Source organism: Bolinopsis microptera, chromosome 2 (assembly GCF_026151205.1).
Source record: "Bolinopsis microptera isolate Bmic1 chromosome 2, MBARI_Bmic_1.0, whole genome shotgun sequence".
Lineage (NCBI taxonomy): Eukaryota > Metazoa > Ctenophora > Tentaculata > Lobata > Bolinopsidae > Bolinopsis > Bolinopsis microptera.
The window spans coordinates 10,014,511-10,038,167 of record NC_087073.1 but is presented as its reverse complement, the minus strand read 5'-3'; the positions used below and the strand labels follow the sequence as shown (position 1 = coordinate 10,038,167).

Below are 23,657 nucleotides of genomic sequence, written 5' to 3'. Positions count from 1 at the left end.
AACAATTTTTTTAAATAGTCAAGTGATGCTAAAGCAGAGCACAAATGTGTAATAAGTTAATAGATTAAAAACTGATTCATGTGATGCATTACGCAGAGCACAGATAAAATTACTGATTCAATGATTAAAATTATAGCTGTGAGTGTCAATAAATTACTGTGTCATAAAAAAATGTATGTTATATAAATTTTATAGTTAATTTATTGTAGCTTTTATATCGTGTGAAATTTTACGGACGAAATGATCCCAGGAGGGGGGGGGGGGGGGGGGCAGTGCCCAGTGGTGTAACGAAAGGCCCCGCCGACCTCGTTGCGCGGGGCCGCGCAATTTTAGGGGATGCCAAATCGTGGTTTAAATGTGGGACCATTTCGAAAAACTTAACTACGGTACTAGCAAAACTGTGCGTTTTGCTCTAGAAACACTTTTTAGAGATTTTACCGGCGTATCCTCTAAAACCATCTAATTTGTTCACTTTTAGGAAGGAGCGCCAACAGGGGAGGGGGCGCCAACAGGGGGTGCTTTTTCAGCGGGGGGGGGGGGGGGGGGGGGTGCCAACAGGCAACATTATGCCACTGGGGGAGGGGGACTCCCAACCCACCGCTTCGGCGGGTCCGGTAGTTGATACACCTTTCACAAGCAAGAGCCAATTTGGTCTAGTAAAAAATAAATAAGTGAATAAGTAAGTAAGTACTTGCTGTGCGGTGTCTCAGCTACATGGGTATGGGGTCCCCCCTTTTGTATCATCACTATCCTAGAGCATCTAAATTTACTAGTAGAGAAATAAAAGCCTTGCTTGAGTATTTCAGTGAAACACAGTCTCCTCAACAACACTTGCTGACCAAGCTTCAAATTTGATAGTTTTGTTGTCCCCCTTTATTTGAGTTCAGTGCAATCCATACTCTGTGGACCAATAGCGAACATTGATTTAAACTGTAGATTTAATGGCAAATACTATTTTAATTGCTTCTACTCGCCCTTGATTAGAGGACAGCAGTCTTACACAAATAGAATATCTATACTAATAATCCCAAAATGTGTGTCTATCTGTGCGTGCACATGTAATTTCCGAACCGCTTAATCAAGAAAACGATAAGAGTTATGGGACTGGTTTTTTTTCGGTATATAGTCATTTACTCTCCCCATTTACAGCTCCCCTAATTACAGGTCTGGTATATATAATATAGTATTATATATGTGCTCAAAACGTACTTAATGCCAGCAAATGAACAAACAATGATATAACAAATTCTTGAAATACTAACAGTTGCCAACTTTAAGAACAATAGACTTCCATAAACCATCCCCTCCTGAAGATCAACCCTCTCAGCATAGAAGTTACCCTTTTTGATAATGTTGTCGATGATGTAAATTTTATATGGGATTTTCGTTAAAAATGTACTGTGTGTATCTTTGGGAACAGTATAACTATAATGATTAAAGTTTACTAAAAAAGATGGATTGTAATGTTCTCAGCAATAATTTAATTTTGATTTAACAGTTTTGGTGCTGAATATGCATCATGTAAATATTTATAAGTAATTCATGCATTGTTCACTTTAAATGCTACATCATTTCATTTCATTCCAAAATCATTAAACTATCAGATTCATTTTTCAAATGTTAAACTGTTTGTTTCCATCATAACATATTAAATAATCCGTGCACCACTCACCAGTGATATAACAAGGTTGTGAATTGTTTGAATTTTCTGTTTGAACAAGCAAGCATTTAAGGCAAGCATCAATAATTTTGCCAATTATGGCTCAATTGTGTTTTTTTGTGAATCATATTATTGTGTGAGATATTTGTGTAATAATCAATTTTCCTCTTAAGCAATTTCATGACGTCAAGCAAAGATGTTGAGGCATCATCTTCCCAACACAAATCTAAGAAGCAGAAAACTCAACGGCAAGGATACATCTATGATGGACAAAACCGAATAACGATGTGGCCAGAGGAACAGATAAGACACTTCATCTCAGTTTCGACCCGACATTTGATACTCAGTGTTCTAGAGCAGTACACCACAGACATGTCTAGAATAGAGAGCGAGTGGGATTATATAACCACCCACACACCAGACCATCTAAAATCAAAACTACCGAAACAACTGAAACTCTCTGTTAATGGATATCAGTACCTTACAAGAAAAATGACTCAAATTACATTGCATGAACCAAATATAAATACAAGAGAACAGTACGATTTTGCAAATGCCAGTTTCATTTACGATTCAAATCCCAAGCAACCAGTTTTTATAGCATCTCAGAGTCCAATGCCCTCAACGATAACACAATTCTGGAAAATGGTCTGGGAATGGAATGTTTCGACGATAGTTATGTTGTCTGTTGTCAGAGAAAAGGGAGATGTAAAAGGGTGCAGGTATGATAAAAAACAGTTGTATTTTTAGATTTATCAAATTTATGTTAAATTTTCAAGTTACATACTACTTACATCTCATACAGGAGCTACAGTTACTTTATATTGGCCCTAACAAACAGTGCCACTGTAAAGCTCAAAGGTACACTCTTAAGCGCTGTATAATACGGAGCTATGTTACCCAATCTGCTTCCTGTGTGCATGTCTCAATTTTATATTGTACAATGTACATTATCACAAAACAGGTTACAGGACCATAAACACAAAAAATGAATAAAATTTGAATACCTTAATCTGTGCATTATACACGAATGGTCCCAACAATCAACATATATTATTGTACATGCAGCTTTGATGAGTTGTTCTCTTGGCTCAATACAGCCAACCTTCTTCGAACTTTGTTATATTATTCAAAATTAAAAGTTACACAACTCTACAGTCTATTAATCCTGTGAGCTGCTATAAAGGATGTTTATTCCTTCACATTACTTCATTAGATAAACTCAAGCAACAAATTCTGTCGCCATAACATTATAATTACAGCATTATCATAGCTTAGAAATTACTCAGTATTTGTTGAATATGTACATATAATATTGGGAATACTTGGACCCTTCTTCCATGCGGCTATTAAACAATCACCCAAACATTCAACTTGGTTACTCAGCATTACACCACTCAGGTATTGGCCTAAAGAAGGGATCGTGTCCTATGGACAGTTTGAGATTTGTGTAGTATCAAAACATGCTGTCTGCCCACACTATTTGGTGAGGAGTTTTTACATCAAGGACCGTATATCAGGAAGCAGTAGGACGCTAACTCAGTTCCAGTATAAGAGCTGGAATGATGTTACTGATAATACTCCAGCCAATCTTTCTTCTTTCCTGGAATTCAGACGAAAGGTTAGGAATTAAAATGCCATTTTATATTATAATGTATAATATGCTATGGTCTAGATATATTGCATTCAGTTTATCGATAGTAATTCTTCTTTTAATTTTCGATTAAGTGCAATAAGTAATTTTGAACAAATATATTCAATTTTTGATACATTTATCACGAGCTGTTTTATTAACTATGGAGTTATTCGTGATTTCATCATAATATCCCAATAAGATGTGAGCTATTTTGCTCTACCCTAAGTCAATTGTAGTTTTAACTGATGACGTGTCTCAGATTCAGAGGAGCAACATATCATGTAAGACGCCCACTGTAGTGCATTGTAGGGACGGGCTGGGAAGAACTGGCACCTTCATCTTGCTGGAACTAGCTCTTAGGAAGCTTGCAAGAGATGGGGATAAAATAAAGGTATTATCATGAATCTTATCTTGAAGTCAATCTTTTACCGCCTTCATGATATAATTTTGATATCAAGGCCTCGTTTCCAAGATGTAAATCGGACGGCCCGGTGGTTAAAATATAAAAAGTTACTAGGAATCTGTTTTAGACGGGAAAAGTGGCTATACATTTTCGGCCGCTCTATATAATGCGCTCGATTTGAACGTCTTGAGAACCCCGAGAGCGACTTATTTTAATTTAATTTGAATGTTTTTTTGTTGAAAAAAATCAGTCAATGGCTATGGAAATATTATGACTAGGATTTAAATTCTTAAATTCCTCACTTTTATCCACTGGGTCAGACGGTACATCTTGCTACAGTTCGAATAATTCGTAATTCAGCCGCTGATATTTCTTGGATTGCTGCTCCCTCGTTACGATGAATTTCTTCTGGAGGTGGTAGTAATTATTTGTAGTCTTAAATATTGATTTATGAATAGGTAAGTTTATTTAGAAAAAGCCGATCAATTCTTGACCAGAATTTTTGGAATTAATTTTAGATTAGCCCCCATTTACTGCTAACTCAAGTGATTAGTTGACGATAAGATGTAGCTATAATTTCACAACATTAAGATGCCAATAATTCTAAACAGATTACATCAAAACTACCTAGTTGTATGTCTGGTGGTTGGGGAGGAGTAAACCAAGATCGATAGGATAATGATATCCGGGACATCATCGTTACGACTCTAGAACGAAGGAAAGCTCTGAAGCTTTCCACTGTAATACAGTATATGAAAAAGTTCGTCATTATATGCCCATAGAAGCAAGAATAACTTGCTCGGTATAGTTTCAACTTGAATGGTATATCTTTTGCCTTCGGAGCCACAATGTATGATGCGTAGAAAATGTAGATTTGCATGGGTACAAATGCGATAAGGCACATGCCTGCAGTGAGGATGACAGTCAAAATACCATGCCATGGAATTACTGCTCCAGTTCGACTTGCAATTCTCACAACTTTAAACAACTGATAAACTAACAAAACTGTTGTAATAAAAATTAAAATCGTTGGAAAGCTGGCATTGACCAGCATAGATGTGATGAACAGCCACGATTCTACATTTGATGACGGTTGGAAGGAAAAGTCACACATGTATCCTCTGTAGTCGAATATGATTCCCTCACCCTTTATGTCCAATATTAGATGCAGGATAGAGAAGTTCAAAGCATAAATCCAAATGAATCGAATGAACTTTTTATGGGCACCTTCCCTATAAAAGATACGTGCTCTGATAGGAAACTTAAGTATGAGCAGTCTGCTTGTTGTCAAGGTCATAACCAACAATATGCTAACTACTGTAGCGTAAGAGAAAGTACTGGCGGAGAGGATGCAGGAGATCCTTCCAAATGCCCATTTATTGGTGATCAATGAAGCAGAATGTGGCAACAGCCACGAAATCGTTATCAAGAGGTCGTTAAGGGCGATTTGTTGAATCAAGGTAACAATGATATTGTGCAGTCTGAATGCCTTGTACCTGGCAGAACCAATGAGGATCATGCAGTCACCACTGATAGATGCGGAAGCTATAAAAATAGTCCATCCAATCCAAAGGTATCTTTCGATCTTGTCTTTTACACCAAAGATCGTAATGTTTGAAAAGTTGGTAAGGTTTGCTGCGAAATCCAAATTTCGTTAATTTATCTAGGGTATCTGTTTGTTAGCCAGGGTACGATTGGGACATTAAATACTTTCCCAAGTTTTTATTATTTAAAAAAGTTATTATTTGTTGCTTAAATAACAACTGTTCACGTCTGACGAGCAAAATTTGCGATCCTAAACATTTCACAAATGTAATTACCCAAATTCAGTAGAAATTGCTGTAAACCAACGGTGAAATATTATACAGATTATCGTCAAGAATCTTGACTCAAGATAATCTTGACTCAAGATAATCTTGACTCAAGATAATCTTGACTCAAGATGCACAATTCTGCTATAGCTGTAATTCTATAATATGAAAACCATGACTAACTCGTCAATCGGCAATGAAAAATGGAACATCAAAATGCAGACTTCGACTGCATATGCTTTGTCTGGTCTCATTTTTAAATATCCGGCAACATGAGTTAAAGGGATCTTATTTAAATATAATGGTAAGCTCTCAAGTGGTCTAATAGGTGGGAAGAAAAACTACGGTTCAACGTTATTGACAACAAGAATTGCGCCTGTTAGCGGACGCTAGATTTCCATCAACCGTACTCTTACGCATTGCGAGAGAACCCTGAAGGAAAGCGGTTGACATTAAACACTGCTGTATAGTGCATACTTGTACAAGATTCCTACACAAAAGTAGCACCACTGCAACTGAGCGATAAGTAGTGAGGTCGATCAGGATTGGGGAAACTTTCAGAGGAATGGGTTCCTGAATGGCAATCCAGATTACTGCTGTTCTATTCCAAGAAGAATTGGTCAGAAGCAGCAGTACATTGCGAGCGTGTGCGTGGCCATATTGTTCCTGAATCTACTGAGACAGTGATTCCAGTAAATACAAGCTATTTAAAAATATTTGCTTTATTTTCATATCTGATATTAATTTAGCTCTACCAACATATTTTCCAATTCCATGTAAAATCTGAACGGCCTTTTGAGTGAGTTCTTAAAGTCATTTTGAATTGTTAATTAAGACAATTCCTAAAATGATCCTTGTAAAAAACTGAAATGTTTTAGTAGAAAAACATTACTCGCAAATTAATGCTAAACGACGGTAATTCTGAGAACAATCCAACCATATAAAAGAGGTCATATAGAGGTGGTTCACATATTATTTGTTATGACGTAATCCATTCCTGAGCACTTTACACCACTCCCGCTCTGTGCACCATTTTACATATAATATATCCATTGTGTAAAATTACACTAGCGGAAGTTTTTCCGGACTCCTTGGCTTACGTAATATACAATGAACGATGCCACACCAATATAAACTTAACAGATAAATGTACGATCTTGGAAGTAGTTTTGGATGTCGAATACATACAAGGGATTGTACAATTCCACCATAATACACACTAGACAGACTGGGGTCCAAACTATAATAATTACATAAAACTAATTACAACACTACAAATCTATTACATTTATTGAGAATTATGTAATGTAACGTGATGGAAATATTTTAAACGGGCATATCCTTTTCAAACCCACTACCCAGGATGCACTACATGAAGAATTCGTTGTAACTTCGTTTGAAAAGCATTAATAAGACTAAGTTGGGTAAGTTACTAGTTATTCAGTCTTTGTATTTGTAGTAGCCCTTTAAGAAAGTTGTCTTGAATCCATTTAAAGTTTCTGGTAAATTCTTTCATTTTCTGAGTTGTGTAGGTAATGATGGCGTGGAATAATGTTATAGCCACTACCCACCTGTTCGTGGTAATACATTTCACGAGGGGTGTGTAAATTCATAGTGTAGAAAGCGCAAGAAGTATGGCCATTGTATTTTAATCTCCACTTGGCAGAGAAATGATGGTGATCAAATTTATATCTCATCAGACCAAACGTAATGTTGAAGTGTACTCAAGGATCTGTGGCTAGTACAGGTTGCCATGATATTAATTATAGTTAAACGTTGAAAGTTAGGATATATTTCTTACATTTCATCTGATCTGCACGTGCGACTTTTTGCCTGGTTTCATCATTGTTAGAGGTCACGTTTGTCTTTGTTAGAGGTCACATTTGTTGAGATATATCCAAAACATTTATAAATCGAAAATTGCTCTATTTGAGGCTATCTTTGTTCAGTAGGGCGCGAAACATATTTATTCATAACAGTCGGACATATGCGCGCATTGTAGATCCGTTTAATTAATAATAATAATAATAATAAAATGTAAGAACGAAATTAAATTCGTCGCGTCAAGCGAGAATATTTAGGTGTTCAAGCAATTATCTTCGTATCGATCATGTAAACTTCTGCCAGTGCAACTATCACAAAAATTAGTGGCATTGAAGCCTGTGATAAAAGGATTTTCTTTTTTATTGGAATAATCAATACGACCGCTTTGAAATACTGCACCCGAAAGTAAACTCCTTTTGAGGCGAAATGATAAGGAATTCTCAAACGGCTGGCTTGGCAAATGTGAATGATCCCTTATTGCTTCTGATCTATGTATCGATTGATATCAATATAATTTATAAAAGTTAAGTGACGCAGAATGTTTCAGGAACTTGACCCCTGTGCTCTGTTGGAGTTCCTGCGAGATCAGCGGCCCGGGCTAGTCAGCAACAAACAGCAGTATCAATTCTTTGTGGGTGCCTTTTGCGAAGAGGTCAGCAGTTTACTGTTAACTTACCAACATACCAATATCTTCAATTTATTCTGTTGATTACGTTATCAAAATTTTAATTTTTATCCTCTAAAATAATACCAGTTTGATAATTTTGTAATTCAAATAGCACTCAATTTCACTCTTACAGTCATACAATGATCAGATATCCGGCTGAATTCGGTTCTGGCTGGATATCCGGTTCCGGTATAGAACGTGATACTACATAGGGTACATATTTACGGATGATATCCGTAAATCTTTGTTTCAAATACTGACTCGTCGTTTTTGCTTTGCTGAGCAGTCTACTATGAGCGACATCTTAACAGAAGTAACAAGTAAAGAAAAAGTTGTTCGCATGGCCGTTATCAAGGTCATTAACGAAGAAAATTTACGACAGAAGCTGAAGCTCATCCTATGCTTAGATACACTTCAGAGGAGGAGAGAGCGTTATTCCATTATCCATGTATGGAAGATTGAACATGCTCCGAACGATACGGGCTTCGAGTTCGAGTCACATCAAAGGCTTGGTATTAAGGCAGAGATCCCAGCCATGAACAAAAGCGCACAGCTGTCTGTGCTGTAAGAACAGATTACGACAACAGCTTTAGAGTTAGAGCAGCTCAGCTCTTCAACGTGCTCCCATCAGAGCTCCGGAGTATCACAGTGCTAGACAGTTTCAAAGTTGGTCTAGGCAGATTTATGGAACAGTACCAAGACACACCACCGGTTCCGGGATACAGTCCGACAAACGATAACTCAATGCTGAGCTGGAGGAGGACGCACTCGGTGCAGTTGTCCTGAGAACACCCTGCCAAACTCACCAAAACGTACCAAAAACGTACGAGATCTTGAAAAAGTCAGCGAGCGGCGAAAAAGAGTCGAAAATCATTTTGCAACCCATAAAATTTGCTATGCGTGTGATATCGGAGATCAAAGTGTCTGATCGAAAGAAAACCTGGTCTTTTATGGAGTCACCGGACATTTTGATAAAGCATCCAATCAATTGAACTACCACGAAGAAATATACTGACAACTCTTGGGTTTCCCGACATGTGCGAAAACCGGTGGGCGATTGGGGTCCGGGGCCCCTCGAAAGTTTGGTCATGGTTAAATAATATCCCTGACAGTTTACCTGGTTTGAACGTCTATCAAACTAGGTAGGGGCTATCTACTTAGGAGTTCCGGCATATAAGAAGGGGAGGGGGTGGTATATTATGTGACACCATGTGAGGCATGTGACCACTATATTATGTGACAGTATTTGACCACTAGTTACTAACAGTTCCGTTTTTGCAGGTTCATGCTATGATGACAGTAGCTGAGGAAAGCGGTAACCATGGCAACCAACTACTTCTGAAACTTCAACAACAGCTTCTAACATGAAAAGCTGCCCACTACACAAAAGAAATCTCCGATCTGGATATAGCAGCCTGGGGCAAGTTTACATTATGTTAACGGACAGGCGTCTGAGGTATGCTAACAACAACAAAAACTTCACAGAACGGGACTCTTTCTTTGTTGGAGATTCAGATGACAAGTTCAGGGAATTGACATATATTTGCTATTATTGAACAATTTATTTCATTATTTGCCCCTCTTAAATCTTAATCTTGTGAATTGTTTTGATTTTTATTTAAGGGTAGGGAACTTTAAACTAAGTAGCTATTGGTGCTATTATCTGTAGCTAATCCCAACACATACTCACATTTACATATAATTATAATACAAATCTCATTTCACTCCACCTAGAATTTCTGTACACTTTGTACTTGTAAAGTAATATGTAAATTAAGATTAAAACTGGCATGTTTTAAATGTTAATAGACTTAATTGTAATGTTTGACAAGGACTGTTCATTATTTGGAAACTTATTGATACGTTTTTGAGATATTTAGAGAGATAATTGGGATGAATTGAGAAGATTAGCGATCGACGCTAGGGGACTAGATCAAAGGCAGTAGTTTTTACTTTTAAGGACAGATTTGGCTCATTGCCCATTGCCTGTTTATCACTTTAATATGTAGGTACAGGCAAGGTTTCCCTATACAGATCCTAAGGACTAACGCTTCGTTAGATTTAGTAACTTGGATACTAATTTGAAGTGAAAGTTTTCCAAAATGTCTGACAGTGGCAGATAAAACACATCTTCCCCTTCTTTTATTGAGAGATATCATCACCTTCAAAACTTTTAACATTTATTGTGTATAATAGGAAAATTAGTGTTCGTTTATTTGAATAGGATTTGATGACACATAATGACTACGCAGTTTGTAGTCCAAAGATGTCCCTTTAACTCCCGTCCTCAAAATGTGGTCCAGATCGCCTGGTGCGACTCTAAGAATTTGTAACTTGTAGCGACCATTTTATTTTGTATTTGAGCGTAAAGTAATTCCAATCTAATTTAATATGGGTCATACATCCGGATCCCGATGGCACTGTCGCGACATTCTCGTGGCACTCTCGAGGCACTCTGGCGGCACTCTGGCGTGTTCGTTCAAAAGCATACGCAATAAGACAATCATTATACCTTCATTATTATCTTTTCACAATAGCCACGGTGTCATGAAAGCATTTACTAGCCTTGTCGAAGCCTTGTGATTTACAATCCTGATCTGGTGACATGTCATATGCTATCAGCTTATGGGCGTTGCGATAACATTCCTGCAGGTATCACATAGCAATAAGAAGTCCCACGTGCAATGTTCAGTTGTTTTAGAATCTGGATTGGTATGACGTAGGTATCGACTTGACGTGACTCACTCGTGAGGACACTCGTGTGTCATGCTAATTCTACGTTGTACCTTGCTACCATGTCACAGAATATGGCATATAAGACGAGCTCCATAGGGAAATAGCATTAGTGATGGTTCACACTTCCCGATCATTCAAGTACGCCTGCTACGACCTTCTGTTTTCAACAGAAGGTCTTGTCTTGAATGACTGTCTTATGCTTTTGAACGAACATGATTGAAAGTTGGCAATGTGCCGCGAGACTGCCATCGGAGTCCGGATGTTAATGACCGTAATATATATATATATTATATATATATATTTCATTGCTGAACTTCTACACAATAAAAAAAGCGGTTTTGACGGTTGATATATATGTACTACGACTTAATCATATTTTGCAACTGTGATGACGATATTCGACTATTTAATAATACAGTAATATACTGTCTATTCAATGGTAACGAATTGACCATTTTTACACTTAGTAGTACATATTATAATATAACTAAATTGATTTATTGTGTTGTATATTGAATTTAATTTTGATTCTTCAATCTCAATCATGAGTTTGTTATTGACAGTGAAATATTATCAATTATGCTGTTCCGGTATGGGAGCGTTCACATATTACGTCAGCAGTTACGTAAATCCTATCCAACAATCTGAACACTGCATATCTCTACTATAATTCAAAAGATTCTTTCTGTAGAATGTATGTATGTACGACCGCCCACGTGCAAATTTGATGAAAAATAGGAATTTAGGTAACAACCAAAAGGTTTCATAGCAACGGTGTTTTAATGCACACATGCACGTGCAGAGATTGTTTGAACGTCATTTTGATCGGTTTTGTGGTAATTAAGTTGATTTTAAAGTATTTTATATTTAAATCGGCTGTATCTTCGGTTGGGATCGGATGGATATTTTTTGATGCGATTAAACCTTTCTTTCAAAGAATACTACTAGCTTCGTCCCGGGCTTTCTAGTCTCTACTATAATTCAAAAGATTCTTTCTGTAGAATGTCTGTATGTACGACCGCCCACGTGCAAATTATGTAAACAAATCCAATTACATCAAACGTTGGCATGGTACATACATTTTAATGTGATCGCACGTGCAGAATTTGCGTGTGAATGATTGAATTCTAAGACGCGCTAAAACTCTGCTAAATTATAAAACTCTTCCTGGTCCGCGCGCCGACCGTTTTGTGGAAATTACGTTGTGTTTAAATTGTTTACATTCAAATCGGCTGTATCTTCTGTTGGGATGAATATTTCTGTATGTGTAATTTATTTCAAACAATGCTACTAGCTTCCTCCCTGTTACCACGGGCTTTCTAGTCTCTACTATAATTCAGAGAATTCTTTCTGTCTGTACACTGTACGACCGCCCACGTGCAAATAGATTAGAAATAGGAAGTTGCGTAGTTACCATGGTAACGAGGATTGTTACACGCACGTGCACGTGCAATGATTGTTTTAACGTCATTTTGATCGTTTTTTGATATTACACCGTGTTTAGTACGAGCAACATAGGATATTTTTTGCGACGCGATTTAAACTTATATATTTATACTAACAAAAAATACTATCAATATTAGCTTCCTCCCTATGACCACGGGTTTTCTAGTAATAAGATAAATTTGAATAGTAATAAGTATCCATAAGTAATAAAATGATCAAACTAAATTAGACCTGAAATTTTTAAACGACCCCTCCGATCCCCCCTGGATAAGGGGTCGTTCGCATATCATGTAATCAGCCGAGGGGGTTTCCAAATAAAATTATTAATTTTGACACAGTAGCTGTGTTACTGTTAGCCTATGTGTTAACCTGATTACGGAGGGGGGGGTCCAGAGGTGATCATGTATCCTGGATGGAGACTCAGAACTCATACTGACTAGGACTGAATTTTGTTACAACAGATTTGTAATTTTAAGATCTTATTTAAACGTCTAATTTGGTGGTCTTTCAACGCTCCCTCAGCTCCAATAATTTAGAATTCAGTACCTTGATCACGTCTTCTGGCCCTCCATATTTAAATCACTTAAATTTGTCACCAGAGATGATTATCGGCCGTGGAAAGCTGGATGACATGACATTTAATTGGCCGGGGCTAGCGCTTGCAGCCCAGTACAATATAGCCGGCCTAGCTAGCCGCGCGTGGAGCTAGCTATATAATATATTGACATACGTTGCATGCCACTTTTCGCGCGCGCCGCCGAAGGCGAAACATGTATCAAATAATATATGATATATAGCTAGCTTGATTTGACCAAACTAATTTGACCAAACTAACCCTAACCCTAACCTTTCATATATTAATTACGTTAATTACATGCATAGCTAGCTAGCCGCTAGCTGAGCTAGCGCGCGCAGCGACAAATTTGGCGCGTTCTCTCTTGGTAAAACATTGCGCCTGACAAACACTCACTTATTAATGTGCTCCTGGCCGACTTTTCACATGTGAGCGGGGTTTTCTAACTTATAAATACCTTGTCAGGAAGTTTTTCAGAATCAACTTGTAGTAGTTAATTCCTAATTATGATTTCTTTAAAAAGACTGCAAATATTCTATCTCTTACTCTCTGAAGCCAACGACTAACAAGTTGCCTGAGTACTCAAAAGGCTAGACATATCTCATCGACCCTAATTTTACAAAGACCAAGGCTTTTTATGGCAAAAAACAAAATCCTCCAAGAGGGTATGTTTGTAGTGATGAATTGTCAAGACACGCTGAGTTTGCTTCATAACCCCTCTCTTTCAGCTATTACGATACAGTTTTCCATCTCTGAAGCTCTGATGAAAGATCGTCCGCAAGATAATCGAAACTCCCCACTGTATTGTACTTACTCCCCACTGTATTGTACTAACTCTCCACTGTATTGTATTAACTCCCCACTGTATTGTACTAACTATCCACTGTATTGTACTAACTCCCCAGTGCTGTATTGTACTAACTCCCCAGTGCTGTATTGTACTAACTCCCCACTGCATTGTACTAACTCCCCACTGTATTGTACTAACTATCCACTGTATTGTACTAACTCCCCAGTGCTGTATTGTACTAACTCCCCAGTGCTGTATTGTACTAACTCCCCACTGCATTGTACTAACTCCCCACTGTATTGTACTAACTCCCCACTGCATTGTACTAACTCCCCACTGCATTGTACTAACTCCCCACTGTATTGTACTAACTCCCCACTGTATTGTATTAACTCCCCACTGTATTGTACTAACTCCCCACTGTATTGTATTAACTCCCCACTGTATTGTACTAACTCCCCACTGTATTGTACTAACTCCCCACTGTATTGTACTAACTCCCCACTGTATTGTACTAACTCCCCACTGTATTGTACTAACTCCTCACTGTATTGTACTAACTCCCCACTGTATTGTACTAACTCCCCACTGTATTGTACTAACTCTCCACTGTATTGTACTAACTCCCCACTGTATTGTACTTACTCCCCACTGTATTGTACTAACTCCCCACTGTATTGTACTAACTCCCCACTGTATTGTACTAACTCCCCACTGTATTGTACTTACTCTCCACTGTATTGTATTAACTCCCCACTGTATTGTACTAACTCCCCACTGCATTGTACTTACTCCCCACTGTATTGTACTAACTCCCCACTGTATTGTACTTACTCCCCACTGTATTGTACTTACTCCCCACTGTATTGTACTAACTCCCCACTGTATTGTATTAACTCCCCACTGTATTGTACTTACTCCCCACTGTATTGTACTAACTCCCCACTGTATTGTATTAACTCCCCACTGTATTGTACTAACTCCCCACTGTATTGTACTAACTCCCCACTGTATTGTACTAACTCCCCACTGTATTGTACTAACTCCTCGCTGTATTGTACTAACTCCCCACTGTATTGCACTAACTCCCCACTGTATTGTACTAACTCTCCACTGTATTGTACTAACTCCCCACTGTATTGTATTAACTCCCCACTGTATTGTATTAACTCCCCACTGTATTGTACTAACTCCCCACTGTATTGTATTAACTCCCCACTGTATTGTACTAACTCCCCACTGTATTGTACTAACTTCCAACTGTATTGTACTTACTCCCCACTGTATTGTTCTAACTCCCCACTGTATTGTACTAACTCCCCACTGTATTGTACTAACTCCCCACTGTATTGTACTTACTCTCCACTGTATTGTATTAACTCCCCACTGTATTGTACTAACTCCCCACTGCATTGTACTAACTCCCCACTGTATTGTACTTACTCCCCACTGTATTGTACTTACTCCCCACTGTATTGTACTAACTCCCCACTGTATTGTACTTACTCCCCACTGTATTGTACTAACTCCCCACTGTATTGTACTAACTCCCCACTGTATTGTACTAACTCCCCACTGTATTGTACTAACTCCCCACTGTATTGTACTAACTCCCCACTGTATTGTACTAACTCCCCACTGTATTGTACTAACTCCCCACTGTATTGTACTAACTCCCCACTGTATTGTACTTACTCCCCACTGTATTGCACTAACTCCCCACTGTATTGTACTTACTCCCCACTGTATTGTACTTACTCCCCACTGTATTGTACTAACTCCCCACTGTATTGTACTAACTCCCCACTGTATTGTACTAACTCCCCACTGCATTGTACTAACTTCCCACTGTATTGTACTTACTCCCCACTGTATTGTACTTACTCCCCACTGTATTATACTAACTCCGCACTGTATTGCACTAACTCTCCACTGTATTAAGATTATTCTAACAGTCAAATTTCAAGCTCCGTCCGTGAATCTGATATGTTGATTGTTCTAGACTCTAAAGCCAACAGGCGTTGGTATCCGCTGAATGACTCAATACAAGCACTCGTGTGTCCAATAGCTTGGTCTCCAGTTAATTTCCGAAAATTTGTGATATTATGATTGCATGTTATAATAAAGTTAGGATCTTCAGTCCGGTGAGAACCTTTCATTTAGGTGATTAATATAGGACAACAAAAGAGGGTATCAAGATTGTTATAAAACCATGAGATAAGCTGTGCTTATAATCATGGTAAGCTGTCGAAGATTTTTTTTCATTTCTGAATTACGTGCCATATGGAGGAATATCAGTATTCTGGTCACATGAGAGCGTACTAGTGTCTGGTATATTGTAAAGGTCTACTAGCTGTGAGTTAAGCTAATACTGGCTCGCCAGGGGAGAACATTACTTCAATTTAATCAGAGATGTAAGTCAGCAGTACAGCTGATATACAGATTATACACTTAGTCGAGCCAATTAATTTTATTACCCGGTGTCAAGGACAAGTACCTTGTCACCTCCGGCATGTTACCAAGGTTAGAACCGACATGTTACCAAGGTTATTGGTTATGCGGAGGATTGGTCATTAGACGGTATTAGACTGTCATTTCATAAACATCTGACACGATCATCACGCACCACATGTAATTATAGATATCTCTGATTGTCGTGGCAAATATGGAGTCTGTACTTGAACAATTTAAAGGAAAACCAAAGGTACGATTTATGAATTCCTTGTAATTTCCCCCTACATCGAAGATTAAAACGGTGACTCAGAAGAATTTGTGAATTAATGAGGTCTTCTGTTCACAATAATACCAGATATTCGATTGCCTTCGTAACCCCCCCCCCCCCACCTTCATAACACCCCCTCCTAACCCTCCCCCTAGGATTACCATTAACCTCCTATGAGTCCTATCACTACGATCCTTTAGAGATCTGAACACAATCTATAGCTGTAAGATCTGTAAGACAGCATCTGTTGTTGTGTAATGACATGATGGATGTTGCCATAGCAACCGATATACAGAATAATAATAATACAGCAACAAGCAGATAGCAATTAACTAATTGTTTTGCTTATACGTTCTATTAGTTAATGTAAACATGTTTCAGGACCAGCCAATGACAGCCCAGGAGCTCAGGTCCGTTCATTAGACAGGTGTCATATATGTCATGTAGCTGAGCATGGCGAATCCTAAATGCCTACCTAATTCTCATGAGGAATTTTAAGTACTTGGTGATAAAGAAATTATACAACACTTCTCTCTGATTTTTAATGCTTATCAATATTTGGGATGTCACTGTGTCACATTTGTCATTTTAACATAGAGAATAGAATAAATATCCAATCACATATGCCAAGAAAGTAGGGATCCCAGACTTACGAGATGGAATAAGTGCCGTACTAGTAAAGCACTAGTATTGCAAAACTAATTGTTAAAAAAAAAAGAAGGTACATCGGCAACAAAACTTACACCTTAAAAGATGATGTCTTTAAACAACAAGTCATTCAGATCACCCTGAACAACACCTGATTATTGTCTGGCAATAGTATAAGATTAGAGTCAGCCCCATTCAGCAATGGGGTTAGCGTGTATCGTGGCTCGTCTGATCTTGATATCAGTGATGGGTTTGAGTTTCTCATCCACTGGTACTTTTTCCAGGTCGTCCAGCACTTCCAGCCCACTTATCACGTGCCCAAACACTGTAAACTTCCCGTCTAGATTCACCTGAACAAGTGGTTATTGGTTGATTGAGGTATAACTTAGAGTGCTCATAGTCAAGCGTTCTCAGACGATTCAATCAAAATTTGTAAATGTCGCGCTCACAAAAAAGTAGTCATGATTTGGTTTCGGAGAATAAGTAAGCTAACTGGATGGTAGCTGTACAATAAACAACAGAATAACCTGTTCGGCATAAGTGAAGAAGAACTGAGAAGAGTTCTTGTTAGGACCACTATTAGCCATGCTGACCATACCCCGCTTAGAGTGCTTTATACCTTCGTGTATCTCGTCTGGAAAGTACCTCGACTCCCAACAACTCTTTCCTCCCTTCCCAGTACCAGTCGGATCTCCTGTCTGAACATTGCAGATTTGTGATTCAACTTAAATTCAATCTGAATCTGTATAAAGTATAAATTCAATCTGTATAAAACAACGTGAATTAAATTAATCTCGATCTGTAGACTGTATCTAAGTCTGTTTGAAATGTTTGTTGTTATATTATAAAGTAGTTTTAATAGAAAGACGTCTAGTTTTGTTTCGCACGTGGATGCGATATTATAATTGGGAATTTGATCAATGCTACAGCCTGATTGGTCAATGCTGCAGCCTGATTGGTCAATGCTGCAGCCTGATTGGTCAATGCTGCAGTCTGATTGGTCAATGCTGCAGCCTGATTGATCAATGCTGCAGCCTGATTGGTCAAAGCTGCGGCCTAATTGGTCAATGCTGCAGCCTGATCGGTCAATGCTGAAGCCTGATTGGTCAATGCTGCAGCCTGCAAGATGATAAATTAATCACAGCCACGTGCCAACAAAATTGCAACATGGGTTGCAAACATAACCCATATTTCTGAATTAAGAATTCATCACAAAATATTCTGATGAAATTAACCTAAGATCGATTCTCCCCCATCCCAACCACCTTAAGCACAATTGAATCTTAATATATTATTAATTACTACATAATTAAAATTACTCATTATTACCTGTGCAAGAAAGCCTCTGATGTTCCTAGTGAATATGCAATCATTGTAGTAATCACTCGCGCAAAGAGCTAGGAAATTGTAACAAGTCTTGGGACATTCCTCGCAGAATAGTTCTAACTTTACATCCCCCACATCAGTGTGCAGAGTTACCGACATCCCTTTAATTATACATGGTTTGTTATCAGTCACATAGTTTAATAGTTTTTATTAAACTAGGGATTTATACGATATTTATAGATGAGAATGTATGTTGACTTTCAGTTAACAACACAATTGTTTGATCAGCAGGCCCCTGGCCCTGTTAGCGAGGTTGTCATATTCTCTCTAAATAGACTGAAATATAAGTTTAGCCATGAAATTTCAGGGCATTGTGCTTGGTATTGAGGTAAACTCAATGAGCTATTTAAAGCTAACAATTCTTATAATGAAGATGAACTTCATCCATCAGAACCTTTACAATGTGGTAATTAATCAGCAAGTAAGGTGAATCCAATACAATTTAGTTATTGCCTCATCTTAACAGTAGGAGTGATTACCTACTAGCGCATCTTGACGTTACCATGACAACAGTGTAATGCACTATCTCAGCTTGATCTTATAAGAGTGTTGTACATGACAGCTGATGTTTCCAAGGATACAGCTGAGAGAGGCATCTAGCTAGCGATGCTTATCGAAAGGAACGCAACTTGCATTTTTGTAGTGGGGGTCTAAGTGTGAAGTATGTGGTATGTAGTTCAGATTATTTGATGGATTGTACTTCTACTAGTATATTATAGCTGTCTCACTCACAATGAAACTAACGCTGATAAATGTGAACATTTGTAATGAAATAATTTATATAAATGAAATTATATATTATTAAGTTACATTGAATTATTATTTAGAATAACTTTACTAAATTTGTAAGACCCCAAAATCACTAAAATGTCTCCTTAGTCCTTCTATGCGCTTTCAAACAATACCAAAATAAAAAATAACTTCAGTAATAACATCGGTAAAAGAGTTTGTAGATTAAGAATATTGAAGTCAGTTCAGAATGGGAAAAGCTCTTATTATCGGAAGCCACGTAAGTTATCAGCTTTAAAACTTGCACTCGGATCTCCGAACAGCATGTATAAATCTAAACATCACTAAAAAGTCCAGTAACCGGATGTCACGTGACCTCCTCCATCATATGATCTCCCTCGTCGTCACTACTCGAGCTCATTTCCTCCTTCACTGGCAGAAGCTCTGCTTTTTCTTGAGATTCCAGCTCGGATACTTGATTAAGGGGCTGCTGCTGTTTCCACTGTTTGGCTTGCAGCGCCTGGCGTTCTGCTAAAACTCCTTCACTTAGCACTGGCATGAGGCCAGCACTTAACTTCCCCAGCTCCCCAGCTCGCATATCTGACATACAGTAAGATTTAAATGAAAATAATTTTCTGAGAAAACAGAGCATCAAAATATACTCTAAATATCGTCGGCTTAGAACAGCTTTTAAGTTATCGAAAGTCATCCTGGATTGAAAGTCATCCTGAAAAATCTACTTTACAATCAATTGGCATGGGTAATGTATGAAGGTGTCATAATCGCTACTTCGCTGCGAAGACAAAAAACAAACTCGCCCACTTACCCAGATCAGTAGGCCATGGTCTCCTGTAGTCCAGCTCACTCCAGTTGGCTGGCATCTGATTACTATAAGAGCTGCTGATCAGATGAGCGTACGACAACAAGTCTCTGACCGTGCATTGTCGCTCTTTTACTGCTTCAGTTTGTTCCGTTTTCTCGTTAGCTGAAGCTACCACCATCTCCAGAACTTGTTGACTTTGTCGAAGTTGTTGTTGAAGTTTGTTTACCTCGCTCTCCAGTCTGTGGTATTCTTGTTTCTCTGCTGCTATTTTTCTCTGTATCTCTTCTTGCTCCTCTGCCTCCTGTTGTAAGCATTGTTAGTATGCAGGTATCACAACTCATAATCAAGAATGGCTCGCACAAATTAACTTAACTTAATAAGAAATAGTTTTATAACAATCTTAGAATTACCACAATACAAATAATGCAGGAAAACTACCTCGATGATCTCATTTATAAGGTTCTGTTTCTCAATTATTTGAGCGGTGATAGCCTCGGTGGAGGGCTGACCAGGTTGGGGGTTGTTGGTAGTTTGGTTGTGTACTGACTGTATTAGCACCATAACCAAGCGCTGAAGCTCTGTAAGAGACATTATCAACTTGTCTCGTGTACTTCGCATGATTACCTAATAAATACAACAATTGGCAAAAACTTATTAGATTTTAATTAATATTATATTGGTTACCAGCTACATGAATAATATATTAGAAATTAAGTCAATCAATAAGGTACTTGTTCGGCAAGCATTAACAACAAGAATTTAATGAAGTACGAATACCAATAAATAATTATCAACATTAACATTTAATATTTAAAGATTCTATTAACATAAAAATATTTAATATCAACAATTAGTATAAATAAACATAAGATTTGATTTCTGCAAACACAAAAAGTGACTGAAAGAAATCACAATAAACAATAAACATGATAACACAATATCAGATTGAATGAATAAATAAATTAACGAAATTTTCATACTAACATTACAAAACAAATAAGATAATAGGAATAGAGATTCCAAACAAACAAATAAACACAGAAATAACAGCAAAAGATACTTTAAGAGTCTTGAAATAACCTTCAAGTTTAACTGGGTAATAAATATACAGAAACTCAGAGAAGACGAATCCCACCACAATAATAAGAAACATATAACATGCAATGTATATCATAGTTCCTCCGGGTAGGCCTGTCAACTGGGCCAGCCCTGTGAAACAGCAGCTGAAGGAAAGAAGAAATATCGACATTGAGAGCATCATAGACATGTGGGAAACATGTTTCTTTAGTCTGCTCCCTTCTAGATACGGTTTTAGAAGGATAAACATGAAATGGACCGCCAGCAATATTGTTACAATGATTCCGGAGGACCTGTGAAACTTCAGAGGAGTCATATGCAGTTTATCATGCAGCCCTAGTAGACAGAATAGGCCTACCCCTTGTATTGTTATGTTCAAGAGTAAAAGAGCAATGTAACATCTCTGCCATTTCTGACCACAAGAGTTTCTTTTTAAGTACCTTGACAGGAAAAGGCTCGCTATAAACACAGTTCCATAAGCTAAAAGCATGCAAAAGCTATGGCACAGGACAAACCTTGTGTTCAAGTTATCGCTTCTGATATAAAACCTATCATTTTTCCTGAACTCTATACCCTGCCCAAGTTCAAAAGCATTTAACAGAGCCTGGAAGCTTGAGTTCTGCTCTGTCATGTTGAATGTAGAGACATCCACTTTCAGATGTGTGCCTGGAAGTTCCCTTTTTAACATTGAGAATGAGCAGGTGAGCTTATCTGTTAATCTCGTCACCTGGCCCAAAAATATAGCTTTATCTTGTCCTGTTTTTGCTGTCCAGTTATCGTACACCTTGATAAAAGAAGGTTGATCAGCTCCATCATAGCAGAGTATCATTCTGTTAAACGAGAAAGAGTTGGATAGTGAGAGAGCTAAAGAAGAGTGAGATGGAAGGTTTGAGGAGTGAATGCTAACATTGTAAATGTAGGGGGTCCACTCCGTCCATGTGACCCGGAAAAAGCAACCCTCCTCAGAGCACGTTTCTGGATATGTTAGTAAGTTAGTTGATTGTAGCAGCATGAACCTCAGCAGCATTGTCATAACATGGACCTTATACATTGTTCCCTGAATGATGTTACGTAAACATTATCATTGTATTTCATAAAAGAAATTAATACTAGGTTATAGTCGATGCAAACTAATGTTAACATGTTTAAGATTTTGATACAGTCACGTGATGTAATCGTTCTGTTTTATTGCCATTTTCAAACATATCTTTGTTTTAACGTTTTCAAAAAGATAAATTAAACAGCTTTGAGTAAACAGTATTAGACAGTGTTGTATGATACATTTCAAAATATGATACTGTAGATAACAAAAAAATTTTCAACCGAAATTTATCTTTTTTGTTCAGGTAAGTATCAGGTTGGTATAAATTCTAGAATAATGCAGTTATTTGAATTTTAACTCATTATTCGATATAAAATTTGTATCCAAACAGTGACAATTGCTTTGTCATACACAAATATAATGTTATGATGATACGATATAATGGATATTTAATTACATAACAATATAAGACAACATTACAAATACAAATATAATACGTTAAAACTAACATGTTATGTACAAAATTCCTGAAATTTACATCATTTACATATTTACAACTTTTATCATGCAAAAACCTTTAATAAATCTTTTACATAATAAGATCTTACAGTATGTGGCTAATTCATTCAACAACATTCAACAAAATGATTATGGTACACCCATACATCAAGATGACCCCAATATTAATCATTGTGTACAACTTCAGTTTTTTAATGTAAACAATATGATCATGGATATAAAGATGCTTCAATACTTCATTTCCCACAATCGATCCAAACACAATCCATATCACATATATTCCTTGAATGACAAATATGTGATTCGGTATTCTCAACTGAGTCTTGGACAGTCCCAAAAATATGTTTACTACAACAAGTAGCAATAGAAAGCACCCTATAACGAGATGAACGAAAGATGAACTATATCTAGCTTTGTGCTTCTTATAAGGACGACAGGCACCTAAAATTATTTGAACAATTGTTAAGATGATTATCAAAAAACCAATCAGTTCATGACCACCTGTATTGATAGTCCTTTCTTTGATGAGAATTGATGCAAGACCAACTGCAACAATGAATACCATTCCGTATATTATGCTTGTATGAACTGTATACCACGCTGAGTCAAACAATGGCTTCAAATATCTACTGGTATATATGCCAACCACAAGAAAAACACCATACCCTGTAATCATTGCTGATGCATGCAGCAGGATCCTGAAGTCAGTTATACTGGCATAAGCAGGCTGATTATCATCTTGTCCAAATAGATTTACAGTTTCAGTAGAGACTAAAGGAGTTGAATAGTGATACAGAATGTAGTTGTCTTCCACTGGTCCGGCACCTATGAATATATACTTGTTTTCCCCGTCAAAGAAACTTTTATGTAACAGGAAGGTACACGAAATGAATTCATCTTCCTTTGTTAAAGAAACTTTTGATGTTAGAGAAGGTCCAATAGAAGTGGGCAGAACACCATGTGAATATCCTGAAACTTGAACCACGGATGTCTTCATGCCTTTAGTACACAGTGTTATCTGACTGTCACCCATAGCACCTTGTTCTGATAAACCTATCCCCAACCAGAAGTTCTCTGAACTCTCAAGAGAAAAGTAGGAAACCTGTGCTTTCATTGTTATATTGAATGCACTTCCATAATCTGAATTTTGAAATTGTACAATGC

General features: G+C 37.6%; 3 protein-coding genes across 3 annotated transcripts; 1 reads left to right on the top strand and 2 right to left on the bottom strand.

Annotated features, from left to right (window-relative positions):
• The first annotated feature begins 1,833 nt into the window (after nucleotides 1–1,833).
• On the top strand, nucleotides 1,834–11,277 carry LOC134826380 (receptor-type tyrosine-protein phosphatase N2-like). Its single transcript, XM_063838726.1, has 5 exons — nucleotides 1,834–2,382; nucleotides 3,062–3,281; nucleotides 3,556–3,687; nucleotides 7,882–7,986; nucleotides 9,283–11,277. Exons 1-5 carry the CDS (start codon nucleotides 1,841–1,843, stop codon nucleotides 9,367–9,369), a joined length of 1,086 nt encoding a protein of 361 aa, XP_063694796.1. The 5' UTR covers nucleotides 1,834–1,840; the 3' UTR covers nucleotides 9,370–11,277.
• A 5,520-nt stretch (nucleotides 11,278–16,797) lies between these two features.
• Nucleotides 16,798–18,408, bottom strand: LOC134811013 (peptidyl-prolyl cis-trans isomerase-like 3). The gene is made up of 3 exons (XM_063817719.1): nucleotides 18,247–18,408; nucleotides 17,445–17,615; nucleotides 16,798–17,267 (listed from the first exon to the last, which is right to left on the bottom strand). Exons 1-3 carry the CDS (start codon nucleotides 18,400–18,402, stop codon nucleotides 17,103–17,105), a joined length of 492 nt encoding a protein of 163 aa, XP_063673789.1. The 5' UTR covers nucleotides 18,403–18,408; the 3' UTR covers nucleotides 16,798–17,102.
• A 644-nt stretch (nucleotides 18,409–19,052) lies between these two features.
• On the bottom strand, nucleotides 19,053–21,988 carry LOC134811265 (mediator of RNA polymerase II transcription subunit 4-like). The gene is made up of 4 exons (XM_063818040.1): nucleotides 21,448–21,988; nucleotides 20,294–20,479; nucleotides 19,859–20,156; nucleotides 19,053–19,632 (listed from the first exon to the last, which is right to left on the bottom strand). Exons 2-4 carry the CDS (start codon nucleotides 20,471–20,473, stop codon nucleotides 19,400–19,402), a joined length of 711 nt encoding a protein of 236 aa, XP_063674110.1. The 5' UTR covers nucleotides 20,474–20,479; nucleotides 21,448–21,988; the 3' UTR covers nucleotides 19,053–19,399.
• Between the last annotated feature and the right edge of the window lie 1,669 nt (nucleotides 21,989–23,657).

Bases quoted from the DNA above. Each gene is read 5' to 3' on its own strand.
- LOC134826380 (XM_063838726.1), top strand. From the start codon at position 1,841: ATGACGTCAAGCAAAGATGTTGAGGCATCATCTTCCCAACACAAATCT. The intron at 3,688-7,881 runs GTATTATCATGA...AGAATGTTTCAG, and splicing joins GAGATGGGGATAAAATAAAG to GAACTTGACCCCTGTGCTCT. The intron at 7,987-9,282 runs GTCAGCAGTTTA...CCGTTTTTGCAG, and splicing joins TGGGTGCCTTTTGCGAAGAG to GTTCATGCTATGATGACAGT.
- LOC134811013 (XM_063817719.1), bottom strand. From the start codon at position 18,402: ATGTCGGTAACTCTGCACACTGATGTGGGGGATGTAAAGTTAGAACTA. The intron at 17,616-18,246 runs GTAATAATGAGT...TGCAATGTTCAG, and splicing joins TCAGAGGCTTTCTTGCACAG to ACAGGAGATCCGACTGGTAC. The intron at 17,268-17,444 runs GTTATTCTGTTG...CCACTTGTTCAG, and splicing joins TCTTCACTTATGCCGAACAG to GTGAATCTAGACGGGAAGTT.
- LOC134811265 (XM_063818040.1), bottom strand. From the start codon at position 20,473: ATGCGAAGTACACGAGACAAGTTGATAATGTCTCTTACAGAGCTTCAG. The intron at 20,157-20,293 runs GTAGTTTTCCTG...TGCTTACAACAG, and splicing joins TTATAAATGAGATCATCGAG to GAGGCAGAGGAGCAAGAAGA. The intron at 19,633-19,858 runs GTAAGTGGGCGA...ACTGTATGTCAG, and splicing joins ACCATGGCCTACTGATCTGG to ATATGCGAGCTGGGGAGCTG.